Source organism: Nesoenas mayeri, assembly GCF_963082525.1.
Source record: "Nesoenas mayeri genome assembly, chromosome: 2".
Lineage (NCBI taxonomy): Eukaryota > Metazoa > Chordata > Aves > Columbiformes > Columbidae > Nesoenas > Nesoenas mayeri.
In genome coordinates, this window is record NC_137543.1 from 161,252,047 (window position 1) to 161,278,508 (window position 26,462).

Below are 26,462 nucleotides of genomic sequence, written 5' to 3' on the forward strand. Positions count from 1 at the left end.
GTGTCTCCATGCAAACTAGGGAGGCTTTAGTCAAAGATCACCGTGACATAGAATCATAAAATCATTTTGGTTGGAAAAGATCATCAAGTCAAACCATTAGCCCAACACTATCACTAAACCATGTCCCTAAGAACTTCATCTATGCATCTTTCAAATACCTCCAGGGATATGCTCTCCCTCACACGGACCGTTGTTCCTTAATAAAGGTCTATGAGTTTGCAATATTAAGCAAAGAGAATTTTCCTCCCAAATAAAGATTTTAACAACATATGAAAGATCAAGTTATCAGTCAAAACACAAGAAGAGGCAGTACAGTAAAAGATGACAATAAGGTGACAAATAGAAGAGGAAATTTAGATTTCAGGCAAGGTCTACCATCTACCAAGGTTGTTAGATGGGGTGGAGGAGAACAGATAATTGATGGAGTTGTATGCTACCAGAAGTTTATACCTGAGGCTCAAAGCCTCGAGTAATAGTACATTCTCGTGTTCTAGAAATGCTTTATCCCCCAATTGTTGCATCTCTTGTCATCCCAGTCAGGCATTAAACACAATTAAGCATTCCTTCTGCCTACTGAAGCAATCAACAACCCAAAATAACCATCATCCTACCTGATTTATTTTCTGTTATCCATTCCCATATACAGCCACACTCCCTGCACTCAGGAGGATTTATTGTATTTCGACATCATGACAGCATTTAATTGCTTTGATGCTGATTAATCACTCCAGAAGAACCTTTCTAACTTGACCATGTGTCATTCACAAGTAGAATATACATGCTGGTATGGACCAGCAGCAGAGCAAATAAATAGCCATAGGGAACATGGAGAGATGCTCCTTTCACTTCATCTCTACTGAGCCAAGGGTCAATACTCTGCCTACCGTGCACGGTTACTACAGCCGTTGTCTGCTGATGTCCAGAATCGCAGGTGTACTGTCCTGAATCATCCAGTTCTAAGTCATAAATGACCAATTCGGCAGTGGAGCCCTGCTGCTTCACCTCATATTTCAAACCAGGGTAGAGAGTGGTATCTCCTTTCCTCCACTCTACCGGAGCGCTGGGTTTGGTAAGCTCACACCTCAGTGTTGCTGTACCACCTTCTTCTGCCTCGGTGTTCTGAAGCTCTTGTTTAAAAAGTGCTGGTAGGGCTATAAAATAGAAATATATCTTGGAACATACTGCAGGTGGGGTTTGGGAAAGTAGAAAAAAATTTAAAAAGTAAAAAAAATAAGCCACCAAAAGAGCTTTTAGCCAGATGTCTCTAAACCTCAATGGTCTAAATTCAAAATACAAGGCTAGTTCCCCAGAGAATTGCTAGGAATATCTGCAGAACAAGAAGAAACGCATTTCAAGAAGTTAAATTTGCCGTGAAGTTTATAGAAGCTTAATCTAATCATCTAAAAATGGCAGGATATTTTTCCAACTATAAAAGTAGCCAACATGCTGCTCTGGTCGCTGAAGAGGTGTTCTGAAGAACAGCAAGGAGTTGCAAGAGTTCAGATTGACACTTGCAGGAGAGATTACAATTATCCTGACAGTAATGTATTGACAAAATACACTTAGTTCTGCCTTGCAATTCTCATTTTCTACCTATTCACTCTATTCGGCTATACAAACCATGCTATTCTGCACACCTTATGATTTGTAGGCAGCTCTTGTCCATCAGTGACACTAAACCACAATTTTTGTTTTCAGAAAATGTTATAACTTTTTCCTTTTTTCGTTACCATTGACTGTCAAAGTGGCCGTTGTCTCCTGATCTCCGCACACACAGGTGTAATCTCCAGTGTCCTCCACATCCAGCTCATGGATCACCAGCTTTGCAACAGCCCCATCTTGACTCATTTTATATTTGCTGCTTGCTTTGAGCACCTCCTGCCCTTTCTTCCACACCACCGCAGCAGGTTTGGTCAATTCACAGCACAGAGCAGCTGTCCCACTTTCTACGGCTTCCAGGTCCTTCAAATCTTTTTTGAACTCTGGAGGCAGCGCTGAAGAGTAAAAGAATTACCATAGAGAGAGTGAATATTCCTTAAAAGAATATAGATGAGGTCCTGGGGGACAGGACGCATGGTCAACTACTGAGCCCTGGTCCAGGTCAGTGGGACATGATGGAAACATCTGCCCTGGCTTCCCTGGGTTCTGCATTGGGGCAAAGAAAGTGAGAGGGACCAGCACAGGTGAGGAGGACAAAAACCAAGAGTAAGCCCTTTTCCCAATTCTAACAGAAGAAGGAAACACGTAAGCAAGGTTCAAATGAACACAAACCATTGACCAAACAGAAAGAGAACCATAGCAATAGAAACTTGGGCAGATCTAAGTTTCGAAGTACCTTAGTCCCAAAGATTACTTTACCATGCACTGTTAGGGCAGCTGTGGTGGTGTTGTCTCCACACACACAGGTATAGTCTCCAGTATCGTTCACATCTAAATCATGAACTACCAGCTCCACAACACATCCTTCCTGTCTCATGCTGTACTTGTTGTCCGGGGAGAGAACATGATGGTCTTTCTTCCACTGAACATGGGCAGGTGCCTTGCTGAGTTCACAGTGCAAAGTGGCCGTTCCACCTTCTACCGCTTCCTTGCTGGTCATTTCTTCTTGGAAAAATGGAGGTACAGCTGAAGGATGCAGGTAAAAAGTATTACAAAAGGAGGATATCCAGGGATGGGCAAGAGTAGGAAGTCACAGGGGAAGGTTGTGAAGGTTATGGAGGGGTGAGTATCAGAAGCAAAGAGAGGAAAGAGAAATTAAAACATCCTAGTGGAATATATCCCCTCATCCTTTTGGTTTTATGCTGGCTTCCTACTATCAAAGTTGCATTGTACTCAAGAGATTTACACCTGCTTTCTACAAGTTTTCATGTAAGAAGAATAAAGAATATAACCTCTGAGCTCCTTTGTTCACATGTGTAGTTGGTGTTTTCCACAAACTTCAGGCCTTTGTACTGCCTTTTCCTACTTACAGAGTAGGACTATTTATCTTTGAGTGTTGGCACAGGTTGGCACTCATCATCATCTCTTCTTGAGATACCCTTGAAAAGATGCAGCCAGGGCTCACAGATTCTTCTTGACCTCAAAGAAAGTCTCCAGATGCTGATTCTGAGCCTATCTTCTTGTGTCAGAACATCTTTTGCCCACTTAACATAATTCTAGTACCCATTGCAAGTTATCTCCTTGAAATAAGTTTGGTGACCTTAAAGTATGTCCCTCTACTAATTAGGTGGGATAATGGGATATTCCCCCTGTTTATCAAGGCTGCGTATCTCAGATCTCAATCTTAGCGTCTTACTCCATAGTAGTGCAGTTAAATTAAAATATCCAGGCTATACATCAGGTTTAGCTTCCCTGATTGGGCACGTTTCCCACCTCCAGCAACGTTAAGCTGAAACACCAGTTTCATTTGCACAGCAACTGGTTCTTACAACAAAATAAGACCAAAAGGAGGTCGCAGAAATAATTTATCCTTTCCTGCTTAGAAAATCAGTCTCCCAGCGCAAATCTATCTTTATGCATTGGGATAGAGGCTATGGGCACAAAACCCAATATAAATGGAACTCAGTAGAGTATAAACTATAACACAGCCTTATTCTGGATATTGCTTTTTATACCCTATACTGCATTAAAATGTTAAGTATTGAGAATGCCAGAAAGGAATGGCAAATAGTAAACAGATTTATGTTTTAGAGAACAAATGCAGGAAAGGAAAGACAAAAGAATAGTGGGTTTGTATGCCAGGAGAGGAATGCCAGAAGGGAAAGATGAAAGGATAGTGCGTTTGAGCTTCAGGAAAGGAAAAGCCAAAAGGGTGGCACAGAAAAATGCAGCTGGTGTTTTCCAATATACACGGCCTGTGGGAAGGCAGGGAATACTTTCAAATAATGGAAATTCAGTTAATAAGGTTGAACAAACAGACAGGGAAAATTGAACACATTAGAGGACAGAGGTTTCCTGCTAGGAAATAGGTGGTCAAGGAAATAGGAAATAGGTGTTTTTTAGGGTTTTTACCCTGTACTGTTAAGACAGCTGTGGTCTGGTGCTCCCCGCACACACAGGTGTAGCCTCCTGCATCCTCCTCAGCTACTTCACGAATCACCAGCTCTGCCTTGGTCCCTTCCTGCCTCATTTTGTATTTCTTGCTGGCTTTGAGAATCCTCTGGTCCTTCCTCCACTCCACCGGAGCAGCCTTGGTCAGCTCACAGTGCAGGGCGACTTCTCCACCTTCTTCTGCTTCCCTGTCCTTTAGCTCTTCCCTAAAGAGCGGTGGCAGAGCTGGAGGATGCAACATGCACAAATGGTCGTCAGAAAACCAGAAACTAAAATCACGACTTATTTTTCATGCTTGGGATTATTTCCCCTTATTCAGTCTATTATAAATCTGCTTAGCTAGAGCCAAGCTCAAAAACTCTGAAAGCATTCTTCAGGAGCGATGTGGTTTCATTTACCATAAGGGAACAGTGCCCTGAGTGTCTGTCCCTTTTCATAGTGAAAGAACAATACAGAAAATCCAGATCTTGGATGAACAGCACTCAAAATAACACCACTGGATATATTACTACTTTACCTGCACAGGTACAGTTTCTTGGAGTCTGGTATTGTTATTTTCTATTTTGTTTTACAGTCCCACCTACATGAAATCAGCCAGATTTCAAAATAAAACTACTTCTCTTTTTAAATTGAAGTTTGAAGGGCCGTTACATGTAATAAAAATTTCAGGCTCTTGCTATTTCCCATTTTGGAAATCAAAACCTGACGGCAGGTCAACTTATATAAAATTACTTTCAGAAAAAACTAATTATTAACATTTACCCACAAACGTGTCTCATGCACAACCCCTGTAAGCAGGTACAGAATATAAACAATACTCTCCGAATGCATTGGAAGAAGTTCACATCTCAGAAAATCCCAATTTGGAAATGTTTGGAAAAAGCTGGAGGGGACAGAACTGGGGTAAGTTCCTCAGAGACAGGGCCTGTGACTCCATTAAAATAGACGCTCAGTGATGAGATGAGAGCAGAACATCAGGTGATGAGATTGTTAATGTAACACCAAGATTTATTCATGGTTTGGTTTGGGAGCTAGCAGGATAAAGATAACCTGATAACCTGTTGTTGGGTGTTTTTTAGAATACCTAACTGCCAAGGTAATTCTGATCCCCACGCACAGAGGTGTAGACCCCTGCATCCTTCATGAACCCAGGTGAGGGGTGACAAGCTGAGAAATGGCAAGTCTTCTATAATTCTGCATGTTTTATATGCTTAAAGAATCTGGTACCCCCAGGAGCAGCCATGGTCAGGTCACCCAGAACGGTGACATCTCCTCCTGCTGCCCCAACCCTCCCTTCACCTTGGAGCAGCTCTTGGAGAGCAGAGGTGCTGATAGAGCATACGTGTGTTTTGGAAGAAACTGTGGTTGGCTGCAGTGAACCATGGGGATGAGGTGGGGAAGAGCTGGAAAATGTAAATGTCCAAAAAGAGGGGACTTGGACAGGAAGAAACATCTAATTTTCTCCTTTTAAAAGGAGAAAGATTAATAACGACACAAAAATTTGCCCTGAGTTATTCTTTCCCAGTAAGAAATAGGCTACACATAGAATGAAGGACAAGAAAGAGAAACAAACAGAAGTCGCTGACTCTGAGCAGAAACAGTTGAATTTCAGAATGATGTCTATCTACAGAGCTATTTCCCAAGTTTAATAAGGTCTTTTTACCATGAACTGTTAAGGTTGCTGTTGTCTTCTGGTCACCACACACACAGGTGTAATCTCCAGCATCTTTTACTTCCAGGTCACGAATGACCAGTTCTGCAGTGGTGCCAGGCTGTGTCATTTGATATTTATCGCTTGCTTTGAGCACTTGGGACCCTATTTTCCACAGCACTGGAGCTGCTTTGGTTAATTCACAATGCAGAGTGACTGATGCTCCTTCTTGGACTTCTTCATTCTTCAGTTCTTCCTTGAAAAGCACTGGCAGGGCTGGGAATAGAAAATCAGTTGATAGTGTATTTAAACTAAGTCCTCTGCATTTGCCATCAGCATCATGAATTCTTAACTGAAGCTTAAATGTGACCAAGACAAGGTCTTTGACCATTAAGGTTGAGGTTGTCACTATGATCATCTGGAAAGCTAAATCCAGTGGTGACAGTAAGAAGTGCTGAGCTGGTAAATCAAAGAACAACAGCAATGGATTAAACATGGAATCTAAATAATTTATCACAGGGAAACCCTCCATGGGGGCAGGAGATCTCAGCTCCTAGTATTTCCTAGGCACTATTCTCTTAAATTTACAACATAGCAGTTTGACTGCATGGAGAAATAGTCATGTCCTCGACTCCCTTTTCAGGAATATCAGACCAAAATTAAGTGTCAGAAGAAGAAATTCTCCTTTCCTAGGAAGAAAAACCTGATGGATGTTTCAGAGAAACAAAAAACAAACTGCCATCTGCAACGACATTTACCATTCACAGTCAGAGAAGCCGTGGTGTGTTGGTCTCCACATACGCAGGTGTAATCTCCCGCGTCCTGCAGCTCTAGGTCACAGATTTCCAGCTCAGCGAGGGCATTATCCTGCCGCATGGCGTATTTCTCGCTTGCCCTGAGTATTTTGTTTCCTTTCTTCCACGACACGGCTGCAGCCTTGGTCAGCTCACAGCGCAGAGTGGCTGTTTGGCTTTCCGTGGCTTGCAGGTCCTTCAGTTCTTCTTTGAAAAGTGCAGGCAGGGCTGAAGGTCACAAAACGGACAGAGGACAGGAAAGATGACGTGTGGCACACAGGTGATGGGAGGGATGGGATGGTACACAAACAGAGAACACTTCATGGTGGAAAGAGTTTCCTTTCCTCATAATTCTGGGACACTGGACAGACAGACAGAAGCAGAAAAGCAGCCTGGATGCAACCAGATTTAGATACAGTTCACAAATTAAATTCAGCCACAGGTGCACACACAACCACTAGTGATGAGCTGGTAGAGAAAAACACAATAACACAGATTTATGTATGTGGTTTTTACCATGCACTATCAAGGCAGCTGTTGTCTTCTGTTCTCCACACACACAAGTGTATTCTCCAGCATCTTTCAATTCTACATCCTGGATAAGCAGCTTCATGACCGTGCCCTCCTGTCTCATTTTGTATTTGTCGCTGACTTTGAGCAGACGGTTTTCCTTTCTCCACTCTACTTGAGCAACCTTGGTGAGCTCACAGCGCAGAGTGGCTGCTTGTCCTTCTGTCACCTCCTCGTCCTTCAGGCTTTCCTTGATGCCTGCAGGCAGCGCTGAGGATGCAACGGACAGGGGGTTAAAACGGAGCAGCAAACACAACCTCCTGGTGAAGGAGAATCGAGGGCTTCAGTGTCTTCAGGCCTGATCTCACATCTACGTGAGGGATCAGGTCCTAAAACCACTTTGTATATGTAATCGGAGTGAAGGTTTTTCCCTTAAATTGCAAATTAATTCTCATGACTATGACATGCAAACTCAAACTCAGAGGACCTGTGCAAAGATAGCAATGAAAGTGGAGAAAACATGAATTCCAACCACAAGCTCTATCATGAGGCCACCTAGATGAAATTGGTTATTACCGTGAACTGCTAGGGAAGCTGTGGACTGCTTATCCCCGCACACGCAGGTGTAATCACCAGCATCACTCTCATTTAGATTATGGATCACTAGCTCTGCAGTGACGTCCTTCTGCCTCAGTTTGTATTTCTCGCTAGGTTTGAGTAGCGTGTGTCCTTTCTTCCACTCCACTGGGGCAGCCTTGGTCAGTTCACATCGCAGAGTGACTGCTTCACCCTCCATGGCTTCCTCATTCCTTAACTCCTCTTTGAAGAGAGCAGGAAGGGCTGAGAAACAGAGGAGCAAACATTTTCATGATAAGCAGTTCTTGGCCACCAAAAAAAAGATGAACCTGATGTTTACCATTATCTATCCATGCCTAGTTATTGACATGAGGATCATCTCACAGGAGGAAGATACTAATTTGTATCATGGTCTTATGCGACAGGTATATTTCCTGATTGGTTTAGAGATGTACGGAGAATAAACAGCAGGAATGGGAAAACTTCACATACGGTCAAAACTGTAACTTTCTATTCAGCCTGGAAAACTGATATAGCAGGTTACACCATGATCAGGAAAAGAAAAAAGCTAGAGGAAAAGATGAAAAGGTTTTACCTTATGTGTTAAGGATACCCACAGACCTAGCTTAAGAGTTAGAGTGAGGCTGAAGAGCACAATCAGAGTGCCCACCAGAACGTGCTTGGGTAGCATTAGAAAGGGAAAAGAAAGATGATGTCTCCATTGTGGAAATCTGCTATAAGACCTTCACACCAGGAGGTTCAAGTACATCCTAACACTCCATCCCCTTTTGGAACAACTTATAGAATCATTCAGAGAATAAGAGCGGAGGGTAAAGTGCTGATGTGTACTGTGGGAGCAGCAGGATAGAATGAAGTCTGCTAAGTTTTTGGAATGGGGTGAGAACCACTTTAGGATATAGAATAATTTGGATATTCAATAATTTAAGATTTGCTACTTATGACCAAGCAGAAACAAACTTAGAGGGCAAGATCCTTTAAGAGAGTGGAAAGCTTCTCAAGCAAACAGTATTAAAGGTGTAATTACAGAGACTACCTCATTCCAAGGATCATTAGGAGTAGTCAGACTAAATCACAAATTCTTCAATGTCCTGAAATTAGAAAGACCTATAAAATACGTGAGTTTTAGATGAGAAATACTATGGAATATAGAGGCAAAACCAGAAAGGCCAGATTCCCTGCATGTCTCAAGAAGGACAAGGGCAGTTTTCCATTCCTGGACTATCACCTCAAGGACAAAGAGACCAGCATGAAAAAGGGGCTGAAAGACAAATCTGCAAAATGATGCTGATATCAAGTGTCTCCAGACACAGCTGTATGTTGTATTTATCTGTATACAGCAACTAGGTGGTGAGATCACTGCTCCAGGAGCTTTCCATGTCCTCTGCTCATGGTTCAACATGAGACTCTTGACTGCATCAGAATATTAGCATGCAAATCCCAGGAAAAACCTGGCCAACCTGGAATAAAAAGAAACAGAAATAGTACAATGACATTCTATACATAGACTAGAAAGAGGGAAAACAAGGGACAAGTTGGTCTACCAAATTTCAGGAATGCAAGTTGATGATAGGTAAAGTAGGGAGAGTTATAGTGTTCAATTCCTTTTTCTTCTTTAATATTAAATGTTAATGAAAGCTAAGAAAGTAATAGAAATTCTGGCTAGGATAAGAAAATAATTAATCAGAGAAGATTTAAATGAACTGGATATTCTCAAAATACCTTGATGTGGTGAAATTTGTCCTGGAATACTTAAGGTACAGGCTCAACCAATGTCAGACATTAACATATACACCAGTAATAAAAGAGAATGGGTGATATTCCATAAGTATAGAAAAAAAGGGAGACTCAGAGGTGGAAAAGGTCTCTCAGACTGAAATGCACCCGTTTAATTCTCACCATGTAAATCAAGAGTCTAAGTCTAGGGCAGTCAAGAAAGATCCAGACAAAGTCGATGGAGCCAATGGACTTATCTTCTGACCAAATGTAAATGTCCGCTATATGGTGAACTGGATGTGTCTCTGGCTTCCGTTGATTGCACTGATTAGAACGCCAGTAACAACTTATATTTTAGTAAAGCTCTTAACTTGACCTAGGTATAGGTGGAACTACAGTGGGAAGAACCACCAGTTTGAAAACCACAGTCAAAGAATGAATATTCAACTGTGATTTATGCTCACAATGAAAAAAGTTCATCGCTACTTTAGAGTACAGTAATATTTAGCATTTTCTTCAGTGACTTGGACAATGAAATGCAGAGTCGTCATTAACTTTGCAGACGACCTCAAGATATAAAGGAAGAGATGCTGAAAGCACTTTGTTAAACAGGAGTAGGAATAGAAGATCTTGAATCAGTGCTGAAAAAAACAGGCTACAATTCAGCAAGAGCAGGTGCAAAATACTATAATGAGGAACAATCAACAACACAAATACAAGATGGGGAACAATAGGCAGCAGATCTGCAGACAGAGATTTGGGGTTACAAAGGATCACAAAGCAAGTAAAAAAAAAAAAGAAAAAAAAAGCAATTCTGATGTGAAAAAGGAGACATCATAATAAGGATCTATAAAATGGAGTGTCATATGCAAGACACATGAAGTCCTTCTATCCTACTCCAGTCTGGCAAAGCCTCAGATGGAGCACTGCAGTCTGCTTTTGGACACCAATCACACTTCTAGAAAGACGTGGGTTGACTGAAGAGGGTCCAGAAAGCAGCAAAGATGAGCTGAAATCTAGAAAACATGACCTACGGAGAAAGCGTGAAGGGATTGAAGATGCTTAGTCCAGAAAAGAGGACACAGAAAGGAGACATAAGTTTCCAGATATTTCACAGAGAGGAAAATAACCAATATTTCTCCATTTCTACAGGTTATGGGACAAGAAGCAATGACTTAAGTCAGCTCAGGAAAGACTTTTGTTTAAATTAGGAAGAACTTTCTTGCAGGATTGATGACTAGGCAGTGGAATGTGTGTCCAGGGGAACTGCAAATTCTTTGGAGTGAGGTCAGGTAGGTGCGATGGTGACTTGGGGCTCAAAGATCGACCAGATGACTTGTAGGGGTCCTTCCAATTCTATTTTCCATGGCTAAATTGGAAGTTCAAGACAGGAGCTAATCTTGGTTTATTGGTAAATATCCAGATGAAAAATTCTGGGTGAAAAAAAGAAATCAACTCATTCACCTACTGAATTTCCAGGTGGGAAAAATGGCTGAAACGACTTCCTTCTGTCCTGTGTTAAGAGTGAGAATAACATGCCCTGCTCTCCCAAGGAAAGTTTGCAGATGGATTTGACTGAGGACAGTGAAGTGCTCTAACACTATAATGCTGAGTATTCTGCAATACCAGAATACAAATCTACATGATCTTTGGTCAGAGTTACACAAAAAAATTGCATTGAATCAAGTTTTGTTTACACCATTTAAAATCATCTGGAAAAATCCTAACGCAACATGAAATCGAGGATCACTCCTTTTAAAAAGTATGAATGTTCCTGCTGCTCCATCTCTAGGCTTAAATCAAAAGTGAATAAAACAGAATAAAAAATGCAAGTACATGTAATCCCTCAGACTTCAGTGTGGTGCAAAGTGGTATAACCATGCACCAAGAGCAGGGAGAGGAACACTGGGAAAATGTTAGTATAATCAATGGAAGTACCATCTACTTAGAATTAGATAAAAATCACAATAAAAGCCAAACAAAATTAATGATGGCAAGATTAGAGAAAGAACCTATTGTGTGTCAGTACTGAGGCTTCCAGGGGAAACAGGAGAAACATCAAACAAAACCTTCTCATTTCTGTTTTCTTTACCATGCACTGTCAGCGCTGCCGTTGTCTTCTCCTCTCCGCACACACAGGTGTATTCCCCAGCATCCTTGACTTCTAAATCATGGATCACCAGCTCTGCCATAGCACCTTCCTGTCTCATGGTATATTTTTCACCGGGTTTGAGCATTTTGTGTTTCTTTTTCCACTCCACGGAGGCAGCCCTAGATAACTCACATTGCAGCGTGGCTGTTCCACCTTCTGTGGCTTCTTCGTTCTTCAGCTCCTTCTTGAAGCGTGTGGGCAAGGCTGAAGAGTTCAAAACGAGCAGAATGTGTGACCGTGGCAGCTATTCCAGCAACAATTTATCTGTGGTCTGTCAACCACAAGTGACAAGCAAAGCCTTCCCTAATCAAGTAGGATTGATAACCACTCTAAGAACCATAAAATGGTGTCTTTGGAAAGCTGGAAAACACCGTATTCATAAGTCAGAGCTTCATTTTTATATATATTTTTTAACGGTAAGGTCTATGGCATGAAATGGAGAACCACACCAGCCTCAACTTCCTCAGACTTTGCAAGACTAAGCCCTACCTTACTTTGGGCATTGCCTCCTACCACAATGGAAAATAAAGCCTGACTAGAGTGTCTCAATTCTATCACAATGCAAATCATTACTGAAAAAGTTCATAAACTAAGCTGTATCTGAGGCATCAATCTGACTTTTCCACAAGGTTTCTCCTCAGATAGTGTTCTAGCTGAACTTGATCATCAAATTATTCTGAAACACTGAAGTGTATCAAAAATATCTCATCACAAAGTTGTAATATTCTCAACTTTAGGACTGTAACATCTTCACAATAATGTGATTTACCTTTTTTAGTAACGACTACTGAACAGGGGCACCAAAGAAATCAGTAGGTACCAAAATGAATATCTGAAATTTTTGCAATGGGCATTTGATCTATGCCTGATACTGACCAGTGCACTTATGCCCATGTCCAACCACAGCAGAAATGGGCCTGCAAATTCAAAGCTGATACTACTATGCTCTTGAAAAAGAAATAAAAATAAAAGTAATCTGGTTGAAAACAATCCCCTTAATTTTTATATATTTTTAGGTTTTTTTTACCATTCACTTTTAGTGCAGCAGTGGTTTCCTGATCTCCGTAACAGCACGTGTAATCCCCAGCATCTCCCAGATCTAAGTCACGGATCACCAGCTCGGCAATTGTGCCCTCGCATCTCATGGTGAACTTGCCGCTTGGCTCCAGGGCTCTGTCTCCTTTCCTCCATCCCACGGCAGCCACCGGCTTGTTCAGTTCGCAGTAGAACGTGGCTGTGCCATCTTCTGTGGCTTCCACATTCCTCAACTCTTTTCTAAAACGCGGGGGAAGGGCTGAAGACCACAGGTGAAGAGAGAGCACTTTAAAACCGGGGAAATACTGTGTCTTGAATGCTCCACTGGATTAAAACCCTTTAATCTCTAAAAGTTTTAGAATATACAGTACCTCAGAGGAAAATGATGATTTCAGGGGTGTCCCTGTCTTATGCTTTGCAACACATCACATTCAGCATGTCACAACTGATTTGGAAAAGTGTTGCAAAGCTACAATTTCAGTACTGGAAGGTGTGTTTTAAAGGCATTTTAAGATATAATGACAGAAAGCTGATCCCAAGATTTCAAGGAACTACGCACAGATCTGTCTTAAGATCAGATGAACAATTAAAATGAACGGTGTGCTATTTAAAATTCCAGGCTGCAATGTATCATTCTCACCAGTCTTTCTCAGTTGTTATCACAACAAAACACCTTTCCTTTCCATTCAAGAAAATCAAGTGAAATCTCAGTGATATGCCTAGAGAAATTAACTAATGGAAGTACTGAAAGTGATATTTACTACTTCACCAGGGTCTTCATTATGTGCTTCTGGATTCCTTTAATGTGAAAGAACAGGGACAGAAAAGACTGCATAGTGCCATTTCTCACTCCTAAGATAACGACTTTCAGTAAAAGATATTCATAGAATCATAGAACCGTTTTGGTTGGAGAGACCCTCAAGATCATAGAGTCCAACCATTAACCCACCCCTGGCACTAAACCATGTCCCTGAGAACCTCATCTATGCAACTTTAAACCCCTCCAAGGATGGTGACTCCAGCACTGCCCTGGGCAGCCTGTTCCAATGCCCCACAGCCCTTTGGGGAAGAAATTGTTCCCCAGATCCAACCTCAACCTCCCCTGGTGCAACTTGAGGCTGTTTCTTTGTGTCCCTGTCTCCCCTCAGCTCCTGTTCTCCAGCTGAACCCCCCAGGTCCCTCAGCCGCTCCATCACACTTGTGCTCCAGCCCCGCACCAGCTCCATTCCCTTCTCTCAACTCGGTCCAGCACCTCAAGCCCTTTCTTGTCCTGAGGTCCCCAGTGGCCGATACAGCTGTCATAAGAACTTAAAACAATAGATGGGTTCAAGACCAGTTTGTGATTCTGTATGAGATCACAGATGACAAAGAAGAAAATCCCTATTAAACTGATTTATTTTACCATGCACTGTCAGGGATGCAGTAGTTGTCTTGTCTCCGCACACACATGTGTAATCTCCAGCATCTTGTTCCTCCAGGCTATGGATTGTCAGCTCAGCGATGGTGTCCTTCAGTCTCATTTTGTACTTCTCACTAGGCTTGAGCACCTTTGGCCCTTTCCTCCACTCCACTGGGGTGGGTTTAGTTAGCTCACACTGCAGAACAGCCGTCCCATTTTCGGTGGCTTCCGTATCGACAAGTTCTTTTTTGAACTGTGCAGGCAAAGCTATGGGACGTAATATAAACAGAGTACACCAAAACTGTTAACCACACCTTGAGGAAATTAGGACTAGGTCCTAAGGCCAGTCCTTCACTATTACAGGAAAACAAATTACGTATCCCTGAAAACTGCATCTATTAGAAAACTACTGTAGGATCTCACAGGGATCGTTGTCACCACGACCTGCCTCTAATGTTGACTTATGCAGCATGTTCACCATTTCTCAGCTGATTCCAGTAGTCCTCTCTACCTATATCAGTGTGAATTAATTTGTCTTGAACATTAATGACCTTAATGACAGCACTGCTAGATGGAGATCTCCACCTTTCCCAACATCATAATTTATCTTTCTTGTTCAGAAAAAAAGAAAAAAAGTAATATAATTTCAGGTGAACCCTTAAGTCATTATTTCCAAGGTCATAGTGGCGCTAATATCAGGAATGCAGAGTTTTTTCTAGCAACATTTAGCGAGTTGCCTTCAAAGCAAAAAGAAAGCACAGGGATGAAAGTGCCAGCTCAGAGAAGGGGAGGAAACTCCATCTGGGAGAAAGAAGAGGGAATAAAAGTGTGCAGAAAATCCAAGAGAAGAGAGTTTTGCCTCAACAGTTTTGCCCCTGTCCTTAGAAGCATCTTATCCTTAAGATATATCTCAAATAAAAACTGTTCTTTCATCTACTGGGACTATATATGAACTGTCTCTGCTGGAAGAGCAACCAAAGCTTGTCGCTGTTCACCATGGCAGAGATGGGAACAAAAACTTGACTCACTATTCCCTGGATGTGCAGAATAATGGCTTATTTTGGAAAGTATCAATTCCTCGGCAGAATCTACCATGGTCCCACAAAGGAGGGGGAAAGTAATGCATTCCTGAAAGGAAAAATCTCCTACTAAACTCAGTGTTTTTAAAGAACTTCCCTCCCAGTTAAGCACCAAAATCCACTGACATTAGTGGGACGCAAGGACAAACCCTGTGAGGACAGGTTGCTGCTAATGATCTGCTCTTGGCCTTATGTACAGATGCCTTTTTCACTTTTAAGAAGTGAAGACCAAGATGAGAAACCCTCACAAATCTTCCTTACTTTGCTATAAACCACCAGTTTCAAACCTGCAGACAAGGGGAGATGAGATGAGACACAGCCAGCAAAGCAGGAAAATGCTGCAGAATCGAAACAACAAAGTGGGAAAGAGACCTCTTGGAGAAAAGGGACGTCCCTGAGATATTGCTATCATAACGGAGAACGGCTTTTTTACCATGGACTGTCAAGACAGCTGAGGTCTTCTGATCTCCGCACACACAAGTGTATTCTCCTGTATCTTCTACCTCCAGATCTCGTATCACCAGCTCCGCAGCGGTATCTTCTTGTCTCATCCTGTACTTATCACTTGGTTTGAGTGTCTTGTCCCCTCTTTTCCACTCCACTGGGACCCCAACCTTGCTCAGCTCGCAGTGCAGAGTGGCTGTTGCACCATCCGTGGCTTCTCTGTTCTTCAGCCCTTCTTTGAAAAACGCGGGCAAAGCTGAAGGACAGCAACACGAGCAGTGAGATGTAACACTCCAAAGAGTTAAAATTAAACATGGACGTCTGATTTGCCTTTTCCCTTTCATCTTGAACTGATTTATCTACAAGAACATAGATTCTCAATAAACTCCATGAAGCAGCGTGAAGAACGAAATGTCATCAGCAGGAAAGGACTCAATGCTTACAATAATCCGTAGATATATTTTATGTGTACTCAGAGTCACAAATCAATACAGACAAAAGTAGAAAACGCATTTTTTTTCCTGTGAAATTTCAAGCAAAAAGAATAAACACTATTTTGAAATTTCTGAAAAAAATTGGTTTTCTTATGCGACTTTTTAAACCATAATAGGCGGAATGTTTGCTGTGTTTTCACACACTTAAACAAATGAAAAGACGTGGTTCATTAAAAACCGAAACACTGAAGTTTCATTCTAAATGTCAGTTTGAAATGAAATTGTTCATTTCAATACATGGTGGGAAAACAAGCATTTTCAGCTGAACTGACATATTCTTGCAAACATGTCTATTGCAGTAAAAATCAGAGTTGTCCCTGAGAACGGGCATCCCTTAGAGAGTCTGGGCTTGCTTTTAACTGGAGAGTAACTGAATACAATGACAACTGACCTGTATGTATAAAAGCACCTCGCTGTCCCAGGAATGGAAAATGGGAATAAGATCCCAGGGAATAACCCAATCTTTGGGAATTTTATGAAACTTTAAAATCCCTACATCATGGTCCCTTTGAGGCAACCCATTTTTTTGGGATGAAGCATAACAGGAGTCTAATAAAGGAACTTTTAGTGGCGAAAAGCAAAATTATGGACCCTAATTAAAACAGTAGAGGCAATCCAGGTTGTCTATTTGTTTCTCTGAGCTTTTTCATGGAAATCTCCCTTTTGCCCAGCACCTCGGCTGCGCTGACACCAATGGGAACTTCACTGGCATCAGTGAGCTGTGGATAAAGGTCTGGCAGAAGGAAGGAGACAGTTGGATAACCAGGTATCTGTCCAAATGAACAGAGAAAACAGGATAGTTACTCTTAGTCATGTGTTTCATTTTGTGTGTTTTACCATGTACTGTTAAAACTGCCGTAGTCTGCTGGTCTCCGCACACGCAGGAATAATTTCCAGCGTCCGTCGTGTCTAGATTTTGGATTATAAGCTCAGCAACGACACCTTCGCGTTTCATTTTATACTTGTCGCTTGGTTTGAGGGTCTTGAAGCCCTTCTTCCACTCCACGTTAGCAGCAGCCTTGTTCAGGTCACAGCGCAGAGAGATGCTTTTACCTTCTGTGGCCTCTTTGTTTGTCAATTCTTTGGTGAAAAGAGCAGGTAGGACTGCAGAGTAAATGCGATACAGACACAGCATCAAAGCTGAGAAAGCCTGAACCATGATATATTCTTATCAACCCTGGCCCGCATGTCACTGAAGCCACAACACCTTCTTCACATTCCAGGATTTTGTTCCAGTCTCTAACATTTCAAAAGATCACCGAATCATAGGATCATTTTGGTTGGAAGAGATCCTCAAGATCAATGAGTCCAACCATAACCTGACTCTGGCACTATTTCAATCTGATTTTTTAATTTTGTTGTCCTCACACTTTAAAACTCGATTTAAAAGCAAGTCTGTCTACCGGCAAACTTAGCTGACAAGTCATCTATCCTTTACTTGATAGGCCATAAAATCAGGGGGATAAAATTAGAGGTCGTATTTCAATATGAGACACAGAGTGTTTTGTTTCCTTTGAGAAAAACAGCAGTTCTGTGGAAGTGCCTGATTCATGGCACTGTTTGCATTTTTATAAATAGAGGCCCCTGAAACAGAGCAGTTACAAACATGCTGTCAGCATTCTGCAAGGATAAAGTGTATGCTTTGGAAGAGTTAGGCCCAAATTGGTAAAAAAGGGCACAGAATAGCAAAGGCAATTTTTCATTAGGACAGTTCTTGTGTAGCTTCATACACTGATGAAAACTTGTTCCTCTTAGCAGAAACAAGCGTAGCAGTCTAAATTCCAAAAAGTAAATATTATTCCTACTTTTAGTTCAATCCCTACGGGAAAACTTTGAAACAAGGGATGAGGAAGATTGTGTTGAGTTGGGGATCTGTACTGCACTTGTCATAGCACCTGGGAGGACAAACAGCACATCAAGAGGGCATCAGGTGAAAGGAGAGAGAGAGAAGGAAAACAAGATAGAAAAATTAATCGGCATGGGGGAGGATAGAATGTGTGCAGGGACGAGACAAAGCAGGAGAAAAAGAAGAAGAGTTTGGAGTTATACTTGGGGCACGTGTTGAGAATTTGTTTTTACCATTTACTGTCAAAGCAGCCGCAGTCTGTTGATCTCCACACACACAGCTGTAATCACCAGCATCTGCCAAATCCAAATCCTGGATCACCAGCTCTGCAAAGGGACCTTCCTGCTCTATTTTGTATTTTGCGCTTGGCTTGAGGACCCGATTCCCTTTTCTCCACTCGACCGGAGCCGATTTGCTGAGTTTACAGTGCAAAGTGACTGCCTCCCCCTCTGTAGCTTCCTTGTTCAACAGTTCTTCTTGGAAGAGGACGGGCAAGGCTGAAGGATGCAAGACCAACAGAGAAGCAATCAGCACCAGATCGAAATGAACTGGACTCTGCTGTGAGTTATTGGGCTGCCATGTATACATTTAACCAAAAATGCAATATTGCTAGGTGGATACAGTTGAAAAGGGGGTAAAACCTCCTAGAGTAGAGTGAAATAAATTAGAGATAAAAATATACTAAGATAGTTGTCTCAAAGCACTAAAAAAAGGATAAACAGAAGAGAATATTCTCTAATAGAGTGACACTTTGGCACCACAGAGCTGAGAACATGAGACCTCTAAGAAATCACACTGACCAAGCATCAGATGATGAGCAAATGCTGTCAAACACGCTAAGTTTGTGGCTTTGTGAGAAACACAGAATGGTTACCATTGACTCTCAAAGCAGCTGTTGTCTTCTGGTCCCCGCACACACACGTGTAGCTCCCAGCATCCGTCAAATCCAGGTCTTGGATCACCAGCTCAGCAAAACGTCCTTCCCGTCTCATTTTGTATTTGCCGTTGGGCATCAGGACCTTCCCGTCCTTCCACCACTCGACCGAGCCGCCCGCCCGGCTCAGCTCGCACTGCAGCGTGGCCGTCCCGCTCTCCGTGGCCTCCTCGTTCTTCAGCTCTCTTTTGAAACGGATTGGAAGGGCTGGGAGATGCAGAACGAAAAGGGATTGCAACGCAGGGCCCTGCCCAGATGTCTGGTCAGAGACTGAATTGTGATTTATTGTAGGACCGTCTAAGCCTTATTCCAACACCCTTATCCTTAAACACATCCTGCTAAATTTTTATTTTGTGTGTGGTTGGTAAAAAAATTATCTCTAGTAAATTGTTCTGTGGGAATCGAAGTATGTGTGATCATGATTGGGATAATGCATATAAATGACAAACTCATCCTCATCATTAAAGGTGATGAACACTCCCTAACAGAAAATCCTAAGGAATCTTATATTTCCATACTAATTCAGGAAAACACGCATGCATGTCAGCAGCCTTCACTTGAGGAAAGGTGAGAGGACAAAACACACACACACAACATTGGACATAATGAAAGCTGATTGTAGATGGAGATTGGGGAAAGGACTGACATGGCAACATGAAAACACGGAAGGATGACAAAAGTAGAAGCAGGACATAAAAGTGTTGTGAGGGAATGTACAGAAAGGAGGAGGGAAGAGATGGACAAAAACATTCCAGAGTTTCAAGGGTTATTTCTGACTTTTTACCATTCACTGATAAGGCAGCTGTGGTTTTTTGGTTCCCCACTACACATGTATAGTCTCCAGCATCCTTTGAGTCCAGATCATGGATCAGCAGCTCTGCCACTGTGCCCTCCTGCCTCATCCTGTACTTATTACTTGGCCGGAGAGGAACGTGCCCCTTTCTCCACTCCACGGGGGCCTCTCTGCTCAGCTGGCATCGCAGGGTGGCCGTCCCACCTTCCACAGCTTCCACGCTCTTCAGCTCTTCTTCGATGAGCGCAGAGACAGCTGAGGAATGAAGCGTTCTCATTTTACTTCAGGAGCATCGTTACCAACTGCTGACCCCACATGGGACACAAAACCGACACAAGCTCTCTTGGCACAGCTAATAAGCTCTTGACCTACCTGCATTTCCAGGACTCTACCTGTGTTTACAATAGCACACCAGGAGTTTGGGAGAAAATAGAAACAAAACAATTATTTTCCAATAATTAGAATATCACAGTAATTACCCTTCTGCTTCCCAGATGTTGATGGTCAAGACACATGAAAAACTTGCTGAGAAAATGTGAAAAAGAACTGCCTATTTAACCAAATGTGTAGCTGAGGCCCTTCTTACCTCCTGGCTTAGAGCTCAGACAAGCACCTCTATCCAGAGCAGAAAGCAGAATGGCAATGTATCCTGTTATCAAAGATATTTGATTGTTATGTTTTAGCATAAAATTATTGCCCTAGAAAACAAGGAACATAATGGACCCAGCCAGAGCTGATTTTTGTTTGTACTGATCCTTTTTTTTTTCCTGAACACTCATTATAAATGTGCAGGAGTAGCAGGACCATGGCAAGAACAACAACAAATGGTCACAAGCAGGTGTCTCATTCCTACCATGGATTTTGACTTGGGCTGTGGTCTGCTGGTCTCCAGTGTCACAGGTGTATCTTCCCGCATCTTCTGGCTCTGCATTATGAATCACCAGCTCTGCCACTGTCCCCTTCTGCTTCATTTCATATTTGGCACTTGCCTGGAGCGCGGCTTCTCCCTTCTTCCACACCACGGTGGCATCAGCTTTGCTGAGTTCGCAGCGCAAGGAGACAGATTTCCCCTCTTCTGTTTCTGTGTTCTCCAGGGCTTGCTTAAAAAGGACGGGCACAGCTAGAACACAGAACCAGGGATCAGGACATGTTCTCTTGATCTGCTGTACAAGTGCCCCATGATAGAATCATAGAACAATTTTGGTTGGAAAAGACCCTCAAGATCATAGAGTCCAACCATTAACTCAACACTCTGTCACTAACCCACGTCCCTAAGAACCTCGTCTACGCAACTTTTAAACCCCTCCAGGGATAGTGACTCCAGCACTGCCCTGGGCAGCCTATTCCAATGCCCCACAGCCCTTTAGGCAAGAAATTGTTCCCCAGATCCAACCTCAACCTCCCCTGGCGAAACTTGAGGCCGTTTCTTTGTGTCCCTGTCTCCCCTCAGCTCCTGTTCTCCAGCTGAACCCCCCAGGTCCCTCAGCCGCTCCATCACACTTGTGCTCCAGCCCCTTTCCCTTCTCTGAACAGCTGTGACGTCTTAAAACCAGTCCTTTCCCACATGAGCAGAGCAGCCCTGGGACCTCCTTTGGCTGTGTGGTGTCAAAGTGATTCTGTTTGAGAGCTGGAAGAAATCTCTCCTCTAGATGTTATCATCTCACTGGTGATCCCTAGGAGTTAGGGTGAAGTTTCCTCTCATCTTTAATAAGGACCCCTTCAGAGTCCTCTGAGCATCCTCATCTAGTGAATTCCCTGCTGCTGCAGGGCTTTAAGACAGTTTTAATAACCTATATCTCTCCCGCTTTCTGCTCCAGCACATACTACACTATTGAATGTATTGTATCAATTTAAAGGCATTGGGGAGTGCAAATGGCACCTAGGAGCCTTTAAAAAGGATATTTTGGGGAGTTTGATGGTCTAGACATTCATCATTTGGCCATCTGCAATTTGCAATAGCTGATAGATCAGGAACTATGGCACATAGGGTATAGAAAATTAACTCTCTGTATTATTTATTTTTTGCTCAGTGGGAAGTTGCAGATTTAAATTTGCAGGTGCATAATGTGAGATTCCATGAATGAAATATATGCAGGTGCTTACGAGTATGCAATATTACCTTTACATTTTATGTATGAATTTGTAGATGGCACTGCCACAAAAAGAAGTGCTGTTTGTTTTTAGTTTGGTTTGGTTTTTTTCAATAGATCTGTTAAGTAATGCATTAAGAAAGCATGGCAATGTATCTCTGCCTACCTTTTACTTTCACCCGAGCAGTGGTCTTCAGTTCCCCGGTGCTGCAGGTATAGTCCCCAGAGTCTATCGATTTGACATCTCGAATAATGAGCTCTGCCACAGTACCATGCTGCTTAAATTCGTACTTCTCACTGGCATAGAGAACTGTGTCTCCTTTCATCCATTTCACTGGGGTGTCAGGTTTGCTGAGCTCACAGGTCAGCTTGACTTGTTTCCCTTCTTTAGCTTCTTCATTTTGGAGCTCTTTCTTGAAAAGAACTGGTATTTCTGAAAAAAAAAAATAATATTGCAAATGTTTAAAAACACATGAGATTGGAAATCACTTTTCCCTTTTTGTTTCAGACTTGGTTATTCAGGTAGAAAAGCACAGGAACAGAAAAGCACTAACAAATACTAAACAGATTCTGGCAGCTAACATCTGGCTATAAAAAATATTTGAGACCATATGTTTATTTTCCCTTTAACTACTACCTGTACTATTGAAGATGTTGCTACTATTACTGTCATTATTATTAATAATAGTTGTACATGCTGCACTGCTACTGATGCCACAAAGTGTGTTACAAATGGGCGGTCAGAACTTGACCACTGGCACCATAAAATTTGACTGAGGTTGACTTGCACAAAACATAAAGGACACAAAGAAATGGCCGAGCGCTTGTATGGATTTCTCATTACAAAAAACAAAGAAAAATACATGACATATTTTTGTCTGACATGAATATAGACTTAAAAACAGCACAAAGCAAAGACAGAGAGGAAAGCGCAGCTGTACGTGAAAGGGTCCCTGTGGAGATTCCTGTGCAGGCTTTGCCACAGCCTGGGATTCAAGGCTTTAAGGTGAGCTAGTGTAGGGAAGGCACAAATTGCACAAAAACCCCACAATTTCTTTCTGTCTTCTGAATATACAGGTCAGCCACTAATCCGTGATGCAGTTTTCCTGTGGCTGTTGAAAAGTTACAGCCTATTCTTCTATTCCCCTTTTAACACCAGTTTGGGACACTCAGTGTTTCATGGCTACTGACTTTTTTTCCCTATTTTTCCATTCTGCTGTTCTAATGTGACCCTAATAGACAACGGAAAGTTACAGCAGTGTAATTTGTCTCAGGGCATCCTTATGACTTGACTCCTTTACATCTGCTGGTGATCTAAATCCATGTGTTCAAATCCTATATCCATCCACACGCTTCTCTGTGAAGAGAGAATTTGGGCTGTTGTGTAACATGAATGTGTTTCTATCAGACATTTTTTCTTCACCATGAGTGAGATCCAAGTCTTAATGAAGTCTACACAGAACTTTATTTTGGGTGTAATGGGTATTGGGAAAAAAATCCTAGTGCTACAGAAAGACATAGAAAATTGGGATCACTAACCATGACCTCTCTTCTTGGTCACACTGTCAAGTTCTTCTCTTTCCATGCATGGCAGACCTCAACCTAAAGTTGACTTGTTTCTTTGCACTCTAGATAAATACTGTGTGCTGACTGCCTTCCCTCTTCATGCTCTGAGGTTCAGGTTGACTATTCCAACAACCCAAATGCTTTTGGTTCACACTGACTTCTCTAATCCAGGTACAGCTTCTCATCCACCCTTGCCCAGTGTGTTACACCAGCCTTGTGCAGGATGTCCACTGGTCAGGCTCAACACAACCTGTGCCTGCTCAAACCTACCCACATGAATGAGTGATTTTGCTCACAGAACCCAAGCTCTGCTCAACCCCGGGCTGGGGCAGTGACTCAAGACAGGTAGGAGTGGTTATAAGATGTGTAGTAGATGAGCCCAGTTCTGACATGGCTCAGGTCCAACATTGACCTACTTGGTGCTTCCCCAACGTGCTCAGGGAAGTACGCTAAAGTCTGGTGTGTTTAAAAAGAGAAATTCTGCTTCAGCTCAGACAACAGCCCTTTAGATAGCACCTCCTGCCTGGTCACACTCTTATTGAGAGTCATGCACCCAAAATTTGGCCGCCTAAAGCAGTTACCCAGACAAATGTGAGTGTGTGAGCTCCTTCCCTAGAGAGAGCCACCAGTGGAGACAGCTTCAGAAGGTGATTCATCTTTTTGCTGGATCACCTCTTAGGATGGGTAGATCTCCTATAGAGACACCCACTGTCTTCTACTGACCCATTGCTCTCTTCTCTAGAGATCTTAGGAATTTAGCTTTCAAAGAGCTAAAACCAGGTAAGATGAAGGATTTCGATATTTCACATTCCATCACCTCTCCATGACTTGATGAGAATCTCTATGGTGCAAAGACATAATGTTCCTTTCCAGTATAGTTTTGCATTTTTGTCATTTCAGTTTATTCCTCTGACCTCAACATTAGACGACAGGTTAGGACCCAAACCATCATTCCAAATGTTCTTACCCTTGACAGTAATAATCGCACTACTTTTAGTTGCTCCAGCCTCACACTCATATCTGCCACTGTCTCTTTCTTCTGCCCTGTGAATGACAAGCTTGGCTTCAAATCCCGACCGGCTGATGTTATACTTGGAAGAATTCCTAAGGCTCTTCCCATCTTTGCACCACTTTACAGGGCTGTCTGATTTGGAGGTTTCACAGTGAAGGATCACATCCTCTCCCTCAGTGACTTCAGTATCAACCAGCTCCTTTGTGAAGATGCAGGGCTTCTCTAGAATCACATAAAAACCATCTGAGATGCTTCGGAAGAGGTGTGGATTTTCAGATCACAAGTAATCCGTGAGATTTACATCCAAGATCACTTGTATCAAAATTACAGGTCAGGGTTAGTAACAAGTAATTTGGTGTTCATGACTATAAAGCCCTCAGGAAGACACCAGCCATGCTGTAAAATGTTGTTTAGTAAATACCTAACACCATCTGGAAGAATCTGAGAAGAAAATATGCTTGTTGAAGAACATAAAATCCCTTTTGCATCTTGCTAAATATGGACAAGATAGAGACAATTTTCCTAAGTCCTTTTAGACATGAGCTGATTAGTTTGAACCTTCTAACTGAATGTGGAACAATTAATTCTGCATCAAGTGAAGTGTAACAGAGGTTTCTGAAAGCCACTCATCTAGAGCAGGTCTCATCTCGTCAGTATGAATCATCTGAAAACCAGGCAGGTAGTTCAGACTGGTCATGTAGGTTATCTCTATAACTTCTGGAGGATGACAAACACCTCCGGAGACCAGATGTTCACTTTCAAAATAGTTCATTAGGACAGAGATTAATTGCTCTTTGGAAGTGCTCGTCTTTCTATACAACTTATAGAAGTAGCCTACGCTAGATACCAATAACTAAATTGGCCAAGGTAGGGCTTATCCCCTCCTAGCTTAATGCTTTTTAATTCATTAAAAAACCAATCAGAAAATCAAAATCTGGTTTTGGTACCGTAGCATCACACATTACTGCTACCAAAAGGAATCAGCTGTTTGCAAATAATACCTTTCATTTGCCTCCAGAACAAAACAAATAAATAAATAAAACGAAGCTAAACAAACCAAACAAACTGGTTGCATTTCTGCAGCATGGCAAAATGAGGGCAAATTTTCAAAATTTGAAGAAAAACAGTTCTTTGCAAGAAATGTGATGGTTCTGAAAAGAATGGAAATGTGACCTGATGCAGTGGAGACTGCGTGGTTTACATCTCTGGGCAATGAGAAATATCTATGTTTCCACTAATAAAACACCTCTTTGATCCTGTACTTTTGGGCTGTCTGGAATTTTTTCTCTTCACTACTCAGTTTTAACTTTTCCAGAGAAAACAATTAATTGTCAACAATGACTAGCAGAAAACACATGTAATATTGCCTTTCAAACAATGAAAACTCAATTAAACACTTTTTGGTTACACTGTTTGTTTGGGTTCTTTTCCTCCTTGAACTAATTGGTTTCTCCTCATTTATCACCACCCTTCCAGCTCAGCTCAAGGAAAATTGGGCAAGGCATCCAAAGTGCAATCAACAGAATATGACATTCCCATCTAAGGTCCAATAAACACATGGAGAGTTGTCCAGGATTACAAAGTGTTCATGCCCCAGCACTAGCTTCATTATATAGGTAATGCTATTTTTGAACATATATGGATATGATGGGGCCAAATTTGTAGCATTTTTGTTATTTTTTTTTCACCTACCCACATTAACCCATACTTTTTTCTACGTATTCTTTCCTCTCCTTCAGTTTTTATGATCGAATTACCTTCAACAACCAAACTGGCAGATGTTTTCTTATCACCAGCTTCAAATGTAATGACCCCCGAGTCCTTCAGTGATAGTTTTTTCAACGTTAGCAAGTGATATCCACCGGGCTGAGACTGGATCTCATTAAGTTCATTGGTATGGAGTGGGGTTTTATCCAAAAACCACTGCACTTTGCTATAGTCTACAGGAGAAATTCTGCATTTGAACATGGCAGATTCTCCTTCTAACACAGTGACATCTTCCAGATCTTCTGTTATTAGCACTTTCTGGCCTGAAAGGAACATAAATACATCAATTACTGGAATCTTCAGCTTCTAGCATGAAAATTGATATGGAAAATTCCAAGATTTCCCATGTGAGTGTTTAAAGAAAGAAATATATTCATGATACAGAAGACTGAAACACAATTCCCCCATTTTTGAACACAAAAAAAAAAAACATTCACAAGGAGATAATATATACGGGACACACACCAAAATAGGATGAAGACTTCAAAGCACCAGAAGACATATAGCAGAACATGTAGCCAGTACAACGCACACCC

At 42.0% G+C, this 26,462-nt stretch overlaps 1 protein-coding gene across 1 annotated transcript in view; it reads right to left on the reverse strand.

Moving 5' to 3' along the window:
* Nucleotides 1–26,462, reverse strand: part of OBSCN (obscurin, cytoskeletal calmodulin and titin-interacting RhoGEF) — a gene marked incomplete at both ends in the record, with an annotated part of 192,075 nt that overhangs the window by 101,663 nt on the left and 63,950 nt on the right. The window contains 20 exons of the mRNA XM_080340366.1: nucleotides 885–1,151; nucleotides 1,731–1,994; nucleotides 2,359–2,625; nucleotides 4,012–4,275; nucleotides 5,714–5,977; nucleotides 6,460–6,723; nucleotides 7,012–7,275; nucleotides 7,582–7,845; nucleotides 11,408–11,671; nucleotides 12,495–12,761; nucleotides 13,905–14,168; nucleotides 15,414–15,680; nucleotides 16,756–17,022; nucleotides 17,998–18,261; nucleotides 18,639–18,905; nucleotides 19,483–19,746; nucleotides 20,345–20,611; nucleotides 21,748–22,014; nucleotides 24,115–24,381; nucleotides 25,917–26,189. Coding sequence (XP_080196492.1) covers nucleotides 885–1,151; nucleotides 1,731–1,994; nucleotides 2,359–2,625; nucleotides 4,012–4,275; nucleotides 5,714–5,977; nucleotides 6,460–6,723; nucleotides 7,012–7,275; nucleotides 7,582–7,845; nucleotides 11,408–11,671; nucleotides 12,495–12,761; nucleotides 13,905–14,168; nucleotides 15,414–15,680; nucleotides 16,756–17,022; nucleotides 17,998–18,261; nucleotides 18,639–18,905; nucleotides 19,483–19,746; nucleotides 20,345–20,611; nucleotides 21,748–22,014; nucleotides 24,115–24,381; nucleotides 25,917–26,189 — 5,316 coding nt within the window. The remainder of the gene's footprint in view (nucleotides 1–884; nucleotides 1,152–1,730; nucleotides 1,995–2,358; nucleotides 2,626–4,011; nucleotides 4,276–5,713; nucleotides 5,978–6,459; nucleotides 6,724–7,011; nucleotides 7,276–7,581; nucleotides 7,846–11,407; nucleotides 11,672–12,494; nucleotides 12,762–13,904; nucleotides 14,169–15,413; nucleotides 15,681–16,755; nucleotides 17,023–17,997; nucleotides 18,262–18,638; nucleotides 18,906–19,482; nucleotides 19,747–20,344; nucleotides 20,612–21,747; nucleotides 22,015–24,114; nucleotides 24,382–25,916; nucleotides 26,190–26,462) is intronic.